Consider the following 18427-nt stretch of genomic DNA (forward strand, 5'->3'; position numbering starts at 1 on the left):
TTAGATAATGCTCGCCCCTTACGCGGAGCACTGAAAGCCACGAAAAGTTGGTTAGATTGCCTAAACTGTTTAGTTCTGTCCAGATAAAACTTCAGGCACCTCTGAACATCCAAAGAACGTAGAGCCTGCTCAGCTGGCGTAGATGGATTAGGAAAGTATGTTTTCAATATCACCGGTTGGTTTATATTGAAAATCCGTCGGGACCTTAGGTATGAATTTTGGATTTGTTCGCAAAATTACCCTATCCCTTTTGAATAGTAATAAAGGATCCTGTATAGTGAATGCCTGTATTTCGCTCACTCTTCTGGCTGAGGTGAGAGCGAGAAAGACAGAGACCTTCCAGGATAGGAACTTCAAGTCCGCTTTGTGGATTGGCTCAAACGGTGGTTTCATTAATTGAGACAAGACCAAATTAAGGTGCCACGATGGAGGTGGCACCTGAACTGGGGGAAAGGACCTGAATAGACCCTTAAGAAACAGTTTTATGGCCCTCGCCAACCACAGAGGAGGCACGTTCTCCCTTCGTCTATAATGGGAAATCGCTGCTAGGTGGACCCTAATCGAAGAAACAGGCAAACACGATCTGGGCAGGAGTAGAAGATAAGGTAGTATCTTCTGCGGTGATGAAGTAAAAGGATGCACTTGAACCTGTGCACACCAAGAGCAAAATCTCCTCCACTTTAGACTAACATTTGTTGGTACTCTCAGCTGCAGCTCTAGCGAGAATGGCTCTGCAATCTGAAGGTATATCTAGATGCGCAAACTCATGGTGTTCAGGAGCCAGGCTGTTAAGTGAAGTGAAGCCGGACCCAGGTGGAGAACTTGGCCTTCGTTCATTGTAAGCAGAGAGGGCATAACTGGTAGAGGGATGTTGCGGTTCTGCGAGAGGTAAAGGAGCTCCGTATACCAAAAGTGACGAGGCCACGCCGTAGTAATCAGAAGGAGCTTGCAGCGTTCAACTTGATCGTCGTTAGAAGTCTTGGAATCAGGGACATGGGAGGAAAAGCGTAAGCATAAATTTCTGACCATGCCATGGAAAACGCATTCCCCCAAGAGCCCCGATGCTGATCCCGACTTGCGAAGAAACGGCATTTCGCATTCTGTGGGGTGGCCAAGAGATCCACGTTCGGTTTCCCCCATCGTGCGAAGATTTGATTCAAGACCCCTTGGTCCAATTCCCATTCGTGGTTGGACGCCCGTGATCTGCTCAGGGAATCTGCAATGATGTTCTGCACGCCTGAGACATGTTCCGCTCGAAGGCTTACTTTGTGGCTGATAGACCATTCCCAAATGGGCTGAGATTCTCTCAATAAGAGTAAAGACCTGGTTGCTCCCTGCTTTTTTATATAATGCATTGTCGTTGTGTTGTCCGTCCGGATGAGAACTGAGGAACCTCTTATTTTTGGGAGAAAAGTGCAAAGCGCCAGTCGAACAGCTCTCAATTCGAGGTAATTGATGTGAAAGACCTTCTGATGTGGCTTCCATTTGCCCCTGACTTGTAGGTGCTGGAGAAAGACACCACATCCCTCGAGAAAAGAGTCCGTAGTTATCACTCAAGGTGCTCGATGGGGAAGAAAAGAAAGCCCCTTCACTAAGTGAGACTCCTGAGTCCACCAAGCTAGAGATGGTATCATGAGCTTCGTTATCCTGATGACGTCGTCGAAAGACCCCATGGATTGCGTCCACTGAAGATCTAACTGCTCCTGCAGGGGCCTCATTTTTAGATGACTGAAGGGCATTAGAGGAATTCAAGAAGATATTATCCCTAATAGGGACTTGAAGAGGCAAACTGAAACGTACGTTCTTTTTTTTTTAAACGCCTCACGAGGGATATAAGCTTTCTCCTTCTGTCCTCTATAGAGGCTGCATTGTTGGTGGAAGTGTCCAATATTGCCCCTAAAAAAGTTCTCTTTTTTAAGGGTTGGAATGCTGACTTTTCCCGATTGACCGTTAGGCCCAGGCTCGTGAACAGCTCAATACAAGTGCTCGTGGACTTGCACGCCTGAGACCTGGATCTGGCCTTGAGCAGCCAGTCGTCTATATACGGGAAGACTTGATGGTTCTGCCTTCTGAGGAAGGCTGCCACCGGAGCCAAACATTTGGTGAAGATCCTGGGGGCCGATTTCAGGCTGAAGGGTAAGACTTTGAACTGGAAATGGTCTCCGGCTACTACAAATCGGAGGTACTTTCTGTGGGAAGGGTGAATAGGGGTATGGAAGTACACGTACTGCAAATCGAGGGTGACCATGTAATCCCCCGGGTTTAGAAGGGACATAATGATTTTATTGCTTTATGAGATAAGTGTTGAGATCCCTGAGGTCTAAAATTGGATGCCAACTTTTCTGCTTCTTTCAAATTAGGAAGAATCTGGAGTAGTAACCCTTTCCTCTGTCCTGATGTGGAACTCTTTCTATAGCTCCCTTGAGAAACATGGACTCGACTTGAGCAGATGCAAGTGTTTCACTTTTCGAGGAAGGGGAGGCTTCGTAGGAGGGTAGTGCAGGAACTCCAGAGTATGGCCAAACTGAATGAGATTTAGGACCCATTGGTCTGATGTTATCTTCTGCCAATTGTGAAAGTAGAGGGAAATCCTTCCCCCTAGGCTTGTGTGCAAGGGAAGGTTCGTAGCCGGAGATGATAGCAAGTCATTGTCCACGGCCTCTATCTTTAGGTTGTCTTCCGGCCTTTCCTCTCTGGGAAGCTCTCGAATAAGCTGCCTGTGGAGGCATTCTCTGTTGAAACTGTGGGCGAAAGGAATGGGATGCCGCAGAGACAGAAGGATATCTATACTGCTGAAAACCTGGTCTATACGATGAGTAGCCTCGGCCTCTAGCTCAAAAAAGGCTGTCTTTTAAACTGCAGGGTGCCAAGGGACCAGGTCGTGTCAGTGTCTGTCTTGATTGACTTAAGCGCATCATCAATGTGCTTCCCGAATAGGGCTTCACCATCAAAAGGGAGGTCTAGAATTTTGTTTTGGACTTCAGGTCTAAACAAAGTCGCTCGGAGTCAACCCTGCCTTTTGAGAACCGCAGAACCTGCCATCTGATGGAAAGTCGTTGGGGCGATATCCATGGTGCAGTCTATGATTTCGGAAGAAGACCTCTCCCCTTCTTGCAAGACTTTCCTGGCTTCTGATTTAGAATCTTCTGGCAGTTGATCCAAATAGGGTGCAATGTCAGCCCGTAGCTGACTATCATATCTGCCTATGATAGCCAAAGAGTTAGAAGCCCTTATAATCAGCGAAGCCATTAAAGAGATGCGTTTTCCTATATTATCTAACCTCCTACCCTCCTTGTCCGGTGGGGCAGAGACTGGTGCTGAAGGGTTCCTAGATCTGCGCTGTGCCGCCTGGGCAATAACTGAGTCGGGTCTGGGATGACCCGTGAGGCAGGCTGGAGAGTCTTCAGGCACCTTATACTTTTTGTCAAGGCGAGGTACTACCAGGGTGGCCGTGGCCGGGTTCTTCATTACTTTTATGCCCTCATTCCAGATATAGTCCACAATCGGCATAGATTTTACACTCTTTTGAAATGGTTCCTTGAAATCATACAAAAAGCAGTCCATCTGCTTCGTGGGCATGGGCAACGCAAACCTCTTCGCAGCTCTTTCAAGCAAGTTGTGGAAACCACCGATGTCACCAGGAGGGGAATCCACAGGAACTGGAGAGGGAGAGGACGGAGTAGGAATTTGATAGTCATCCCAATCTGTTATTGTATCTGGTAATCCTCCCTCCTCTCTGTCATCATCATCAGAAGAGGATAAATCCTGTTTAGGGATGGAAACTGGTGTCTGTGGTGGCACATGCAATGGCTGGACCCCTGGATGGACTGGAGTAGAAGGCACAGAGGGTGCAACAGAAGACTGCTGAACTTCCAAGCCAGCTGGTGGAAACCACCTTCTGTAGTCATCCAACATGAGATGCAGATCAGCTATGAGCGATCCTGGCAAATAAACCATCTGCCCCATGATAGGGATACAGGTGTGCTTGCGGATAATAAGAGTGCAAATCATGCTGGGTGTCTTCCTCCAGATCCTGGCACTTGACATGCAGTTCTGATGGGCTATGAGCAACCCCAAAGGGCCTTTCATCATCTGAATCCTCTTGTTCTAGGAAATGCGTAGGTACCAAGGCTGAAACCCTACTTGAAGATGTTACCAATGGCGAAAGGAAATCAGACATCCTATGAGGTTTAACCCTGGTCGACGGCAACGCGGATGGCATCGTCGATGGGAATGTAGTTAGCAAGGTCGTCGGCATCACCGACGGCATAGTCGACGGTATCAGCATTGTCGTCGGCAGCGCTGACAGAGTCATCGAAGGAGATATCACTGGAGAAATTCTCATCAACGAGGAAGCCGACGACAGCAGAGTCAACGTAGACGGTCACACTGGCGGTAGCATCGATGATGGAGAGGTGATGGGCGAAGCAACCATAAATGACGTCGTCGAGACGATCGTCAATGAGGAAGATGCCGCCGTGGAGACTAGATGTTATAGCAGCCATTGTCGAAGCTGTAAAGACACCTTTAGACACCGCCGTCGACGGTGCTCTTGCCGACGATGTCATCAACGGTGTCGTCGAATGTTCGGATGGCCGCTTAAAGGCATGCTTCACCACAGGTGGTGGCGTGGAGGCTCAGAAAAGGCTCTTTTGCTGCACTCTGAGGAGACAGATATTTCTTTAGAGTGTCTTTTAGAAGAAACAGAACTCCTGTGAGGAGAACTGGAAGGACTTCCAGCTTTAGAGGACACCCGTTTGGTCTTTTTATGAGCCTTTTTTGGAAGATCCTCTGAGTGGGGTTGCGGAGATCTGCCTCTTTTCTGTGGTTTTACGGAAGAAGTTGTAGATTCCTCTCTGTCTGAACTAGACACTGGATTAGATCTGGACTTCAACTTCTGGAGCCAAATTAGTAGCCTACCCTCTCTGTCTTGGAGGGTTTTGTTAGAAAAGGCCCTGCAAACCTTGCAGTCTTTAGCCTCATGGTCAGGGTAGAGGCAATAAATACAGTCCTTGTGTGGTTCCTCAAAGTGAAGTCTTTTCTTCCCACAGGTCTAACAGGCTCTGAAAAAGCTTTTCTTTTCCTTATCAGACATGGTGAATTCTCCTCAAAATAGAGTTCCCTTAAGTAAAGTAAGAAGATGACACCTTACTTGCTGTAGGAAATCCTTTTTCTGAAGAAAAATAGTAGAAATGAACTTCTCTGAAGTGTTGACTGAGCAGAGCTCAATGGAGACTCCCTAGCACGACGTGCGGTAGAAAAGCTGAGGGAAGGGAGCTCCTCTCAGAAGGGTTCTAGAGGGAGGGGAAGCCTGATTGGCTGGACCTTGCTTTGGTCATTTTTACTTATAGTGATAAGGATAGGCTACTAAAGTGAAAGCCTTTAGGCCTTTTTTCATTGCAGTAGCTTTTATGTATAACTGTTTTGATGTACCAGGGCTCCCATCTCGACGACGGGGAAGGATTCAAGCATGTGAATCTATGAAAGTTCCAATACTGGAGTAAATAACCTACCATTAAAGCCTATCCAAGAGGTTTCCTACCAAATTAGAGGGCAGCCTTTTAATTTTTTGCAATATGCAGATGATATAATTCTTCAGGTCTGCACCGCAATAGGTTTTCAACATTCTTTGCATACATGCGCTTGCAGTCTATTGCAAAGCTAATAAGCTATGTTTCAACATGTCCAACAACAATATTCTGGACTTTGGTAATAAGGAAATCAGGTTTGTCATCTGGTATATTAATGATCAAAAAAATGAGAGAGTCAATTAAATAAAATATCTGGAAGTTTGGCTAAGTAGTTGAGGCCAGCCTGCCTCCAAGACTGAAGCACTGACTACAGTAGCAAACTCTCTCACGTTTGCCTTTCAGTGGCACCACAGCAGCCTCTCCAGCCCGAACTTGACAACTATCTGCAAAGTCATTGAAATCAAGTTGACATATGGTTCATTCGTATAAAGGGATCTCTTGTTTCCCTTGATCGTGTAGAATGTAGCAGCTATAGACATCTCTTTCATCTTCAGAGTGCATGGTGCAGGCCTAAATTTGCATACTGTGCAACTTGTTGCAGCAGGATTTTAACAGCTATGCTTGTTTTCTCTCCTATGTGAAAATGAGAACTGCAGAAATATGGCTCTCTTTACCATCTTTAAAGGAAGATCATTCAGAACAAAGATTCGGATCTACATACATTTTACTCAGACTCTTTTAAAGTGCTTCAAGTCAAGAATCTGATGAATATGCCTATTGCACCAAAGCAGCTAGCCAGAATCTTGCTGAACCAAGCAAGACTGCAATCCCTTCATGAGGACCAAGAGGCAATCTGTGCAAGAGTCTATGCCATACCAGTGACCAACCTATATCTGCTCTTTTCAATGCCAGATTATTTTAACTGCCCACTTCATCAAACCACAAAAAAAACAACTTCTTAATTTTTGTTTGGGGCCGAGTCCTCACAAAGTGTACAACTATGGTCGGCTCACAGGCACTTCAGACTCAGTATGCAGGGGCTGTGGAGTTGCTCTGGAAAGTCTTCAGCATATCTGTACATGCCCTTCATTTTTGGCTCTAAGGTGCTATTGGCTGGCTCCAATTTAAAGACAGTTAAATACTGGAATCTAAAGCGGTGAAGGAGTGTATAAAAGGCGATTCAGGCCAATTGGCCGGAAGATTTACAAAATACATGAAGGCAGTAATATCCAAGCTGAACTCAGCAGCCAAATCGCATTAGCAGTACTTTTTTAAGTAAGTCAAACCTTGCTACCCAAAAGTTAGACCAGTCATTAGCTGCCAAAGCAGTGTGTCAAGTCATGCATGGTTTAAACTGGCATGCCCAATCAAACAGTCGATTGTTTAACAACAAATATGAAGATAAAGATGAATGTAGGGTCTGCAAGCCTTCATGTGAATCCCTCTTTGTCATTTACTAATTTAGGTGTATAACGGGCTTACATTTTTACATTTATGATATATATTTTATGGCTTGCTGGGCATAAAAATGGCCAAAGTGTTTGTGTTTTGAATTCTCAGATATATAAAAACATGCATTTTAGGTTGGCTCCCTTTTTATATATGTTTTTTATTCCTAGGTTACCAAATGTATTATTTATCCTGTGATGATTTTAACTAATTAAGCAAATCAATGAATACACTTTGAAAGATATTTTGTATTTTTAAAGAACATCTTGTGTACCGTATTAATTAAGCAAAACAATGTAACCTTAAGTGATAATTTTTTGAAGATGTAGGGCTTCTCTCACCAAGGTTTTAAAACGTTCTTCTCCCCCATTTCATTTTCACACACAGATAAGTAACATTGTTGAAGAAAGACAGAGAATCCCACCTTTGGAGGCAGCGAGATCCTGTGCGCCGGAAATTGTAGCTGCCACTGTAGCCCGTATAGCTCTGGCTAGGACTGACTGGATTTTGTACTACATGCTGTAAGAGACAAGTAGAGATTATGTTTTTTAAATTAACTACAATTGTCTTAGCAATGGAAAACGAAATACGATAAAATGACATTTCAGTAGCAAACCCTCTCATATTCTCAATATTTTCACCTAAAATTCTCTCAACAACTACTCCACGAAATCCTTTCGATAATTCTCAATTAAATCTTCCCAATAACTCCTCTGAATAGTCACCCGGTAACTCTCCATAAAACCTTTCTAAATAAGAGCCCCCGAGATCCGCCAAATCACTAACCTAAAAACATTTTAGTTGCAGGCCCTAAAATGCTCTAAATAGCCGCAAGTGGGAAAGTTACTAGCAATCTCACATCTGCATTGTAGGTCTGTTCGTTGAAGTTAAACATTAGAATTTGGACAGATATATATTGTAGGAAGTTGCCTCTGTATATACTATCTCAAAGTGAGAGATAGTGTGCACAGAGTCCAAGGGTTCCCCTTAGAGGTTGATAGTGGCAAAAACAGATAATACTAATGCTCTAATTTGTGGTAGTGTGGTCAAGCAGTAGGCTTATCAGAGGGTAGTGTTAAGCATTTGTTGTACTCACACAGGCAATAAATGAGGAACACACACTCAAAGACTTACTCCAGGCCAATAGGTTTTTATATAGAAAAATATATTTTCTTAATTTATTTTAAGAACCACAGGTTCAAGATTTACAAGTAATACTTTAAATGAAATATATTTCACTTAAGAACTCTAGGAACTTTGAATAATCACAATATCATGTACAGTCTTGGTAAAAATGGCAATAAGCTATTTTAAAAGTGGACAAATTGCAAAAATCAACAGTTCCTCAGGGAGGTAAGTAAAGGTTAAGTTCACAGGTAAGTAAAACAAAGTTGGGTCCAAGGTAGCCCATTGTTGGGGGTTCAAGGCAACCCCAAGTTACCACACCAGAAGCTCACGGCCAGTCAGGTGCAGAGGTCAAAAAGGTGCCCAAAACACATAGGCTTCAATGGAGAACAGGGGTGCCCCGGTTCACGTCTGCCAGCAGGTAAGTACCCGCGTCCTCGGGGGGGCAGACCAGGGGGGTTTTGTAGGGCACCGGGGGACACACAAGCAGGCACAGAAGGTACACCCTCAGTGGCACAGGGGCAGCCGGGTGCAGAGTACAAACAGGCGTCGGGTTTCAGATAGGAAGTAATGGGGAGACATGGGGGTCTCTTCAACAATGCAGGCAGGCACAGGGAGGGGACTCGGGGTAGCCACCACCTGAGCTAGCCAGAGGGTCGCCCGGGGGTCGCTCCTGCACTGGAGTTCGGTTCCTTCAGGTCCTGTGGGCTGCGGGTGCAGTGTTGGTTCCAAGCGTCGGGTCCCTTGTTACAGGCAGTCGCGGTCAGGGGGAGCCTCTGGATTTTCTCTGCAGGCGTCCCTGTGGGGATTCAGGGGGGTCGTGTCTCTGGCTACTCACGGGCTCGCAGTTGCCGGGGAGTCCTCCCTGTAGTGTTGGTTTTCCACAAATCGAGCCGGGGGCGTCGGGTGCAGAGTGGAAAGTCTCACGCTTCCGGCGGGAAACCTAAAGTCTTTAAAGTTGTTTCTTTTGTTGCAAGAAAGTTGCAGATTGTTGAACAGGGCCGCTGTTCACTGGAGTTTCTTGGTCCTTGGGTGCAGGGCAGTCCTCTGAGGCTTCAGAGGTCGCTGGTCCCTGTTGGATGCGTCGCTGTTACAGTTTTCTTCGAAGCTGGGAGACAGGCCGGTAGGGCTGGGGCCAAAGCAGTTGTCGTCTCCGTCTTCTCTGCAGGGCTTCAGGTCAGCAGTCCTTCTTGTTAAGGTTGCAGGAATCTAGTTTCCTAGGTTCTGGGGTGTGTTTAGGTCTGGGAGGGCAGTAGCCAATGTGAGGGGGGCACATCCCTAATCCTATTGGGGGAATCCTCCATCCACAAGATGGAGTATTTCTAAAAGTAAGGGTCACCTCAGCTCAGGACACCTTAGGGGCTGTCCTGACTGGTGGGTGCCTCCTCCTTGTTTTTCGAATTATCTCCTCCAGCCAAAAGTGGGGGCAGTGGCCGGAGGGGCGGGCATCTCCACTAGCTGGGATGCCCTGTGGCGCTGTAACAAAAGGGGTGAGCCTTTGAGGCTCACCATCAGGTGTTACAGTTCCTGCAGGGGGAGGTGAGAAGCACCTCCACCCAGTACAGGCTTTGTTCCTGGCCACAGAGTGACAAAGGCACTCTCCCCATGTGGCCAGCAACATGTCTGGTGTGTGGCATGCTGGCAGAAACTAGTCTGCCTACACTGGAAGTCTGGTATGTGTTCAGGGGGCATCTCTAAGATGCCCTCTGTGTGCAGTTCTCAATAAATCCCACACTGGCATCAGTGGGGATTCATTGTGCTGAGAAGGTTGATACCAAACTTCCCAGTATTCAGTGTAGCCATTATGGAACTGTGGAGTTCGTGTTTGACAAACTCCCAGACCATATACTCTTATGGCTACTCTGCACTTACAATGTTTAAGGTTTTGCTTAGACACTGTAGGGGCATAGTGCTCATGCACATATGCCCTCACCTGTGGTATAGTGCACCCTGCTTTAGGACTGTAAGGCCTGCTAGAGGGGTGACTTACCTATGCCAAAGGCAGTGTGAGGTTGGCATGGCACTCAGAGGGGAGTGCCATGTCGACTTAGTCATTTTCTCCCCACCAGCACACATAAGCTGTGAGGCAGTGTGCATGTGCTGAGTGAGGGGTCGCTAGGGTGGCATAAACCATGCTGCAGCCCTTAGGGGTACCAATTGTGGAGACAAGGGGGCCTGGTTAACAGGATCCTGGCACTTCTCAGTCAAGTCAGCATCAATATCAAGCAATAAGTGTGTGTTAACTGCAACAAGGAGCCATTTTCCTACACCTTACCCAGTGTACATCTGTTTGTGGCATGTAGTGCTGCAGATTGCGGCTTGAACCCGGTCTTCAGGGACATTCTTGACACACCAAAAAACTCACACAGAACTCGACAAAGGGGTCGAAATCGGTCAAAAAGAGACCAGGGCAGCTCTCTCAGGATCAGTGCGTGGCGCAGAAAGAAAAGAACTGACGTCATTGCACTGAGGTGGCGTCTATGAACTACTCCCGACGTCATCAGTGACTACGATGCCGACGTCCGCAAAGCCGACAGATGGCACCTACCGACGTGCAAGGGTATTGCTCGAAGAAAAATCTCCAGATCCAGTCTGACGCCTGGGGGAAATTCTAAGGTAAAGAATCTGCAACTAGAAGTCTCTATCAGATATGTCTGTTGTTAGTAGGGCATAATTCACTGTACAGCACCACACCATATATTAGTGTTTTTACAAAAATTACTTGTTTCCCGGTTTACTTTTTGGATATTTAAAGGATGTGCACCCTCTAATTACCACTACTATCTTGCTGTGTTTTAATTACATTTATTAGCAAATAAACATTTCTTTGACCCTTACATTGGGAATGAGTCACCCCCAATGAACCTATCAAATTTTGGGCAGATCCACAAAACAGTGCTAAAGTTAATATTAAATCAAAAATGTTTTGATCCTTCTTTTACATACCCTTATTGGAGCTACAAAAAACTTGATGCACCTGCACTGAGTGTAACTCGACAATGCAGGTTCATTAAACAGCACCAAAGCTATAAGCAAATGATTTTCTTTTTTGCTTCAAATTCCAACAGAAACACAATCCTTCCAGGCTTTTGGCAAAGTTTGTGCAGATTAGTCACACAGTGCAAATGTACACTTTTTCACCCTCCACAGTACTGCCTCCAGACACCCTTGATTGACATGTGCAAACCAAATACCAAGAGAAGGCTAAAAAGACACATCCACCAAACGGCGACAAAATTATAAGTAAGTCAAAAATATTTTTTGACCACCCGTTTAACCTTGCCGTCCTCTCCCTCAAATGCGCCTTCATGAAACCTGGAATAACTGCACTGGTTGTAACTTGCTAGCTGGCTGCCACTTTTAGTATCTATTCCTTAAACAATGCCAAAATCCCCCCGCTATGAATCAACTCAGACCTTGACATGCCATTAGAAAATGAATCATCCTTTCAAAGCTTCAACCAAGTTTTGTGCAGATTCATTGCACAGTGCTAAACCTAGCGGCATCTGAACATGTTTTCAACCCTTACCTATTTTTTACTGCCAGCCTCCTCTCCTGAGAACGATCCATAAATGTGACCATATCAAGAGGCATCCCAACAAACTAAATGGCTATGAAATTTCATGCATGTTAGTCAAGCAGTGCAAAGTGATAAATTGCTTTTCAACTGACCAGATCTAGACATTCAAATTTGTTAAACCTTTCAAACGTTTCATACGCTTATAGCTCAAAAACCACTCGATGGATGTACCAATCACAAAGGCATTTTTTTCTGAATAAAGTTCTACATTGATGCCAAGAAAAAGGAAGAATATGTCTTATATGACTCCCTGCTTAACTGTTTTCCACTGCACACAATTTGGCATATGAGACATTAGTTGACTATGCTGAGTGCCATATTTGATACAGTTTTGGTGCAGCTCTATCGATGGGGGCAGGATAAGTTATAGGCAAGTCAAAAAATGTCTCTTTTCACTATGTACTATAGGTTTATTTGTGGAAACGTTCCTGCCCAATGTGGGACAAATTCTAATGTTTAAGCTATCAACAAAGTTCCTATGACGCTGAACCAGATGTTACAACGGAATCCCTTCTAGTCTCCCCAGAGTAGCTCCGTAATAATTAGACTGTTGCAAATTCACTACTCCCAATTCAACAGGTCACAATGATAACTATACAATCCCTATCCTGAAAGTACATATGCCAAACATATCTCCCCTAAAGCATGCCACAAATACTCAATGTTTATCTCCTCTGAACAACCGTCACTCTGTATTCTGTAATTCCAATATTAATCCATCATTCTTATACACATAACATAACTCAGCTTCTTCCCATCATTCAGCCACAAATCCCTCTTGGTTATGCCCTGCAGAGATCACCTCCAAACAATGATGTACCTCATGCAACTAATCCTACACAATAATATACACTATCTCTGATCATGTATTTCAACCCTGTACCATCTCCAAATATGGCTTCCCTTATACACAATCTCTAATCAATGACTTCCATCACACACCTTAGTTTCCTTCTGCCATCTCCCACGACTTATTAACCTTGTCAAATGTCCATTTGCTTCCCTCAATAATTTCAACACATCAAACATCGCCTATCAATAAACAGTTACTTACCTGTAACAATCACTTTTGCAGGTTATCGTGCTTTAGATTCACAACCTGTGCACTATCATGCCATCTAGCGTGGGGTTCAAAATAAAAAAGCTTGTTTTTGACAGCTTTACTACTTTTGGTTTCAAGTATGACTAGTGGTTGCATTCACAAAACTCTCAATGCATCAGTATACAGATTTCATCTAATCTTGATTTCATCTAATCTTAATGTTTTTCACATCGGAATAGCTGTGTTTGCGTATCTGTTTGAAGTGAAGCATGAAAGCTTAGTGAAACAAACTCTGGAACCTTTCATTCAAAGGGAATGTAGGTGCAAATGTGAAGCTACAAAACGTTTGCAGCATGTGTTGTTGTGGATCACATGCTGCATTTCGACTTTCTTAAGGAGTTAGCCTGAGGCATGTCAGGTGTGGGTAGCAATCCTAGGTGCAACGAGCAATCCACTCTTTTATGACCCTTTTTAAAAGGAAAAGTGAGAGACAAGCAGGGCAGTATAGCTAAGTAGACTGAAATCTAGAGGCTAAAGAATGGATACTGCATCTTTAACGAAGCACACTTCACCAGTATCCCAGTATGCCATTTTAGACGCAAATACTGCAGTTCCTTTGTATAGAGACTTAGTTTTCTGCCTCAGAGGCCATTAATGCCTCACCTCTGCCCCTGGACGAGGGAGGCTTGCTTATGATTTCAATGACAGCCACATGAAAAAAACTAGGATTACTGATAACTTTTCTTTCTCTTTCAGGTGACTACACTGCTAATTTTAAGCACTGAATGGAGTAGAAAACTGAAAAACTGATATTGTGGAGAAAGAAAAGAGGCAAAGAAGGAACAGTTTCTTACCTGTAACTCCAGTACTCTCAAAGGGGAATCTCCACTGAAGTCACAAGCACTGAATAGTCCCGCCCACATGCAGGGACCCCAGAGCATTTCTTCACAATATCTCTTTTCAAGTGTAATGTTCACCTTACTTTCAGAAGGCCTGCAGTCACTTGAGAGAAAACTATTATGCTGCCTATAAAAGTAGGCTACAATGGCTTGATTCTTCATCTTGGAGTCAGAAAAGGGGCCAGGAGAATTATATATGTATATATATGCAAAGCAGCCACGTGGACATCTGTATCTGTTCACACTTTCACCAAGCACTACTTCCTTGACTTTGATGCTAGAGAGGATGCTCAAGTATGACAGGCCTCACTCAGAAATTGTTTGCTTACATTGGGCTATCTATCTCATTCCTCTGTCTTCTCCACCTCTTTTAGTAGGAATGGACTGGCTACTCTATTCAGTGCTTATGACAATCAATTTAGAAGGAACAGTTTCTTACCTGTAACTCCAGTTGTCTCGTAGGGGAATCTCCATTGAAGCCATAAGCAACTTTCTCTCCTCCCTGGTGGAGTGGACAGAGGTACATATATCCCATACATACATTCTACCATTGCCTCAATAAGAACTGAAGCAACTGTCTCCTGCTGAGCATGATAGGATACTGGTGGTCTCCGGGCCCTTGAAGGCACAGTGTCTTATTTTAGCTTGTATATACTGACAGCGTATGAAGCTACTCTGTCCTGCTTTACTTCATCTCTTTACTACTTCCGAAAGGGTTTGTGAAAGGCATTTATGCTGTTTTACCAAAACACCAAAACACCATGACATTATATCCATATATAATTCTCATGGCCCCTTTTTCTGACTCTAGGATGAAGAACTGAGCCATTGACTCTGCAGGCCTTCCCAAAAAAAGGCAAACATTAAACTTAAGAGATATTGTGAAGAAATGCTTGGAGATCTCCACATGTGGGTGGGACTATTCAGTGCGTATGACTATCAATGGAGATCCCCTATGAGAGAAAAGCCTTTTTCCAAAAGATTTTTAATGGGGCTTGACCTACTTCAGCATCAGCTCTAAAGTCAAACTAAAGAGAGTAGTGTCTTGAAGTATGGACTGACCTTCAGGTAGGTGCCTTGTACATTTCTATTATAAAGATATTTCTTAGAACTGCAGTAGTGGGAGGTTTGTCTTTTGTGGAATGAAACTTAGGTCTAGTTGTTGGCCTTCCGATAAGTAACATACATGATATAGTCCACCTTGAAATGAGCTGTTTGGTAGTGGATAAGGATAAGGATAAGTTACTTACCTGTAAATCCTAGTTCTCTTCCGGGGGTATCCTCATCAAAGTCAAACATTGAATATTCCCGCCCTCGTGCGGCGATCCCGGAGCATATATAAAAACACGCATGTATAAGTATGAAATATATATGAAAAATATAGCATTTTTTAGTAGATAATTTCCATACCAGAATCATGTATATATGTGTAAAACAGCAATGCAGACTATGTTGATGAACAGGCTAAAATGCTTTATTTTTATGGAGTTTATTATTATTATTATTATTTTTTTTTTAAAACACTCTCCCTTATAATTACAAGAAAACTTTCTGAAGCCCCATAGGAGGGCACAGAAAAATTACCAGCAACACATGTGAAAAGAGAAAAAACTACATTGAAAACAACAGAGCATTATTAGCCAATAGGCTCCATGCAAGTTAATACAGCAGAGCCACAAAATTTGGCACCGTGCCTTTAAGACCCTGAGCACCTCCAGCATCCCACCATGCCTCAGGGGTGAAGGAGCGGTGATAGTTGGTTCACAGTTAGGTCAGTACTTTTTTTACGGTGACAAAGAATCCAACAGATTAGATAGATGGTCTGTACTGCACTTCTAGAAGACGTGCGTCGGGGGAGGAGGGTGGGTTGTTTATGACTTTGATGAGGATACCCCTGGAAGAGAACTAGGATTTACAGGTAAGTAACTTATCCTTCTCTTCCAGGGGATCCTCATCAATAGTCATAAACATTGAATAGATTAGCAAGCCCAGCCCTTATCTCTGCGGACTGTCTAATAGAAGTGCAGGAAAAAGACATACACTATGCAAACAAATTTCTCAGAGACGCTTGACCAACTTCAGCGTCCGCTTTGGCATTTGAATCTAAACAGTAATGCCTAGTAAACGTATGTACAGATCTCCATGTAGCGGCCTTACAGATCTCAGATATTGGAACATTGTTAAGGAGGGCAGCAGTAGCCGCTTTTCCTCTTGTCGAATGAGCCTTAGGCCTAGCCAATAACTGTTTGTTAGCCAACTGATATGCAGTTACAATGCATGAAACTATCCATCTAGATATACAGGGAGTACAGAATTATTAGGCAAATGAGTATTTTGACCACATCATCCTCTTTATGCATGTTGTCTTACTCCAAGCTGTATAGGCTCGAAAGCCTACTACCAATTAAGCATATTAGGTGATGTGCATCTCTGTAATGAGAAGGGGTGTGGTCTAATGACATCAACACCCTATATCAGGTGTGCATAATTATTAGGCAACTTAACAAAAAACAAATATATACCCATTTCAATTATTTATTATTACCAGTGAAACCAATATAACATCTCAACATTCACAAATATACATTTCTGACATTCAAAAACAAAACAAAAACAAATCAGTGACCAATATAGCCACCTTTCTTTGCAAGGACACTCAAAAGCCTGCCATCCATGGATTCTGTCAGTGTTTTGATCTGTTCACCATCAAAATTGCGTGCAGCAGCAACCACAGCCTCCCAGACACTGTTCAGAGAGGTGTACTGTTTTCCCTCCTTGTAAATCTCACATTTGATGATGGACCACAGGTTCTCAATGGGGTTCAGATCAGGTGAACAAGGAGGCCATGTCATTAGATTTCCTTCTTTTATACCCTTTCTTGCCAGCCACGCTGTGGAGTACTTGGACGCGTGTGATGGAGCATTGTCCTGCATGAAAATCATGTTTTTCTTGAAGGATGCAGACTTCTTCCTGTACCACTGCTTGAAGAAGGTGTCTTCCAGGAACTGGCAGTAGGACTGGGAGTTGAGCTTGACTCCATCCTCAACCCGAAAAGGCCCCACAAGCTCATCTTTGATGATACCAGCCCAAACCAGTACTCCACCTCCACCTTGCTGGCGTCTGAGTCGGACTGGAGCTCTCTGCCCTTTACCAATCCAGCCACGGGCCCATCCATCTGGCCCATCAAGACTCACTCTCATTTCATCAGTCCATAAAACCTTAGAAAAATCAGTCTTGAGATATTTCTTGGCCCAGTCTTGACGTTTCAGCTTGTGTGTCTTGTTCAGTGGTGGTCGTCTTTCAGCCTTTCTTACCTTGGCCATGTCTCTGAGTATTGCACACCTTGTGCTTTTGGGCACTCCAGTGATGTTGCAGCTCTGAAATATGGCCAAACTGGTGGCAAGTGGCATCGTGGCAGCTGCACGCTTGACTTTTCTCAGTTCATGGGCAGTTATTTTGCGCCTTGGTTTTCCACACGCTTCTTGCGACCCTGTTGACTATTTTGAATGAAACGCTTGATTGTTCGATGATCACGCTTCAGAAGCTTTGCAATTTTAAGAGTGCTGCATCCCTCTGCAAGATATCTCACTATTTTTGACTTTTCTGAGCCTGTCAAGTCCTTCTTTTGACCCATTTTGCCAAAGGAAAGGAAGTTGCCTAATAATTATGCACACCTGATATAGGGTGTTGATGTCATTAGACCACACCCCTTCTCATTACAGAGATGCACATCACCTAATATGCTTAATTGGTAGTAGGCTTTCGAGCCTATACAGCTTGGAGTAAGACAACATGCATAAAGAGGATGATGTGGTCAAAATACTCATTTGCCTAATAATTCTGCACTCCCTGTAGTTCGTTTTGAGGCCGCATCGCCTGTTCTCATATGTCCATAATTTACAAACAGGTGGTGAGATCGTCTAATCAATTTGGTCTTATCCAGGTAAAATTTTAGCGCTCTTTTCAGATCCAGGGAGTGCAAGACTTTCTCCGCCTGAGTATCCGGATTGGGGAAAAAATTTGGGAGTGATATAGTCTGATTGATGTGAAAATCCGACATCACCTGCGGTAAGAATGATGGATGAGTTCTTAGAACAACTCTATTCTCATGGAAAACCGTATACGGTTCCTTGGAGGACAAAGCCTGAATCTAACTGACACTCCTAGCCGAAGTAATGGATACAAGAAAAGCTGTCTTCCACGTAAGGTGTTGCAAAGAAGCTCTGTGAATAGGCTCGAAAGGAGGGCCCATGAGTTTAGATAATACTATGTTCAGTTCCCATGGAGGCGAGGGTTTTCGAATGGGTGGAAAAACCACCTTTAAACCTTTTAAGAAATCCTTGACAACTGGCATTGTAAAGAAGGATTTCTGAGAAGGTGACTTACGATAAGCTGTAATGGCAGATAAATGTACCTTAATAGATGACAACTGCAGACCTGATTTCGCCAGATGGAGCAGGTACAACAATATGACCTCCTCCTGAGCCAGAATAGGATTCTGACCCTGTTGTCGACACCATATGTAGAATCTTTTCCACTTGAACGCGTAAGAGCGCCGCGTGGAAGGCCTTCCGGACTCCTTTAAAATGTTCATGCATTCCTGCGAGAGCCCTAGATGCCCATGTTGCAGGAATTCAGGAGCCATGCCGTCAAGCTCAGAGAGGTAAGGTTGGGGTGAAGAATCTTGCCTCCCAGCCTGCAAAGGAGATCCGGTCTGCACGGCAGCCTCTTGTGCGGTTGTTCTGACAGCTTGAGAAGATCCGTGTACCAAAACTGTTGAGGCCATTGCGGGGCTATGAGAATCCTTCTGGTGTTGGATCTGTAGAGTTTGTTTATTACCGCTGGTATCAGGGGAATCAGT

General features: G+C 44.2%; 1 protein-coding gene across 3 annotated transcripts in view; it reads right to left on the reverse strand.

Annotated features, from left to right (window-relative positions):
* PHF1 (PHD finger protein 1) overlaps positions 1–18427 on the reverse strand; it is a 607606-nt gene that overhangs the window by 54183 nt on the left and 534996 nt on the right. For all 3 annotated transcript variants that reach the window (XM_069241858.1, XM_069241855.1, XM_069241857.1), the window contains exon 13: positions 7345–7439. In XM_069241858.1, the coding sequence (XP_069097959.1) occupies positions 7345–7439 (95 nt within the window). The remainder of the gene's footprint in view (positions 1–7344; positions 7440–18427) is intronic.

Source organism: Pleurodeles waltl, chromosome 6 (assembly GCF_031143425.1).
Source record: "Pleurodeles waltl isolate 20211129_DDA chromosome 6, aPleWal1.hap1.20221129, whole genome shotgun sequence".
Taxonomy (NCBI): domain Eukaryota; kingdom Metazoa; phylum Chordata; class Amphibia; order Caudata; family Salamandridae; genus Pleurodeles; species Pleurodeles waltl.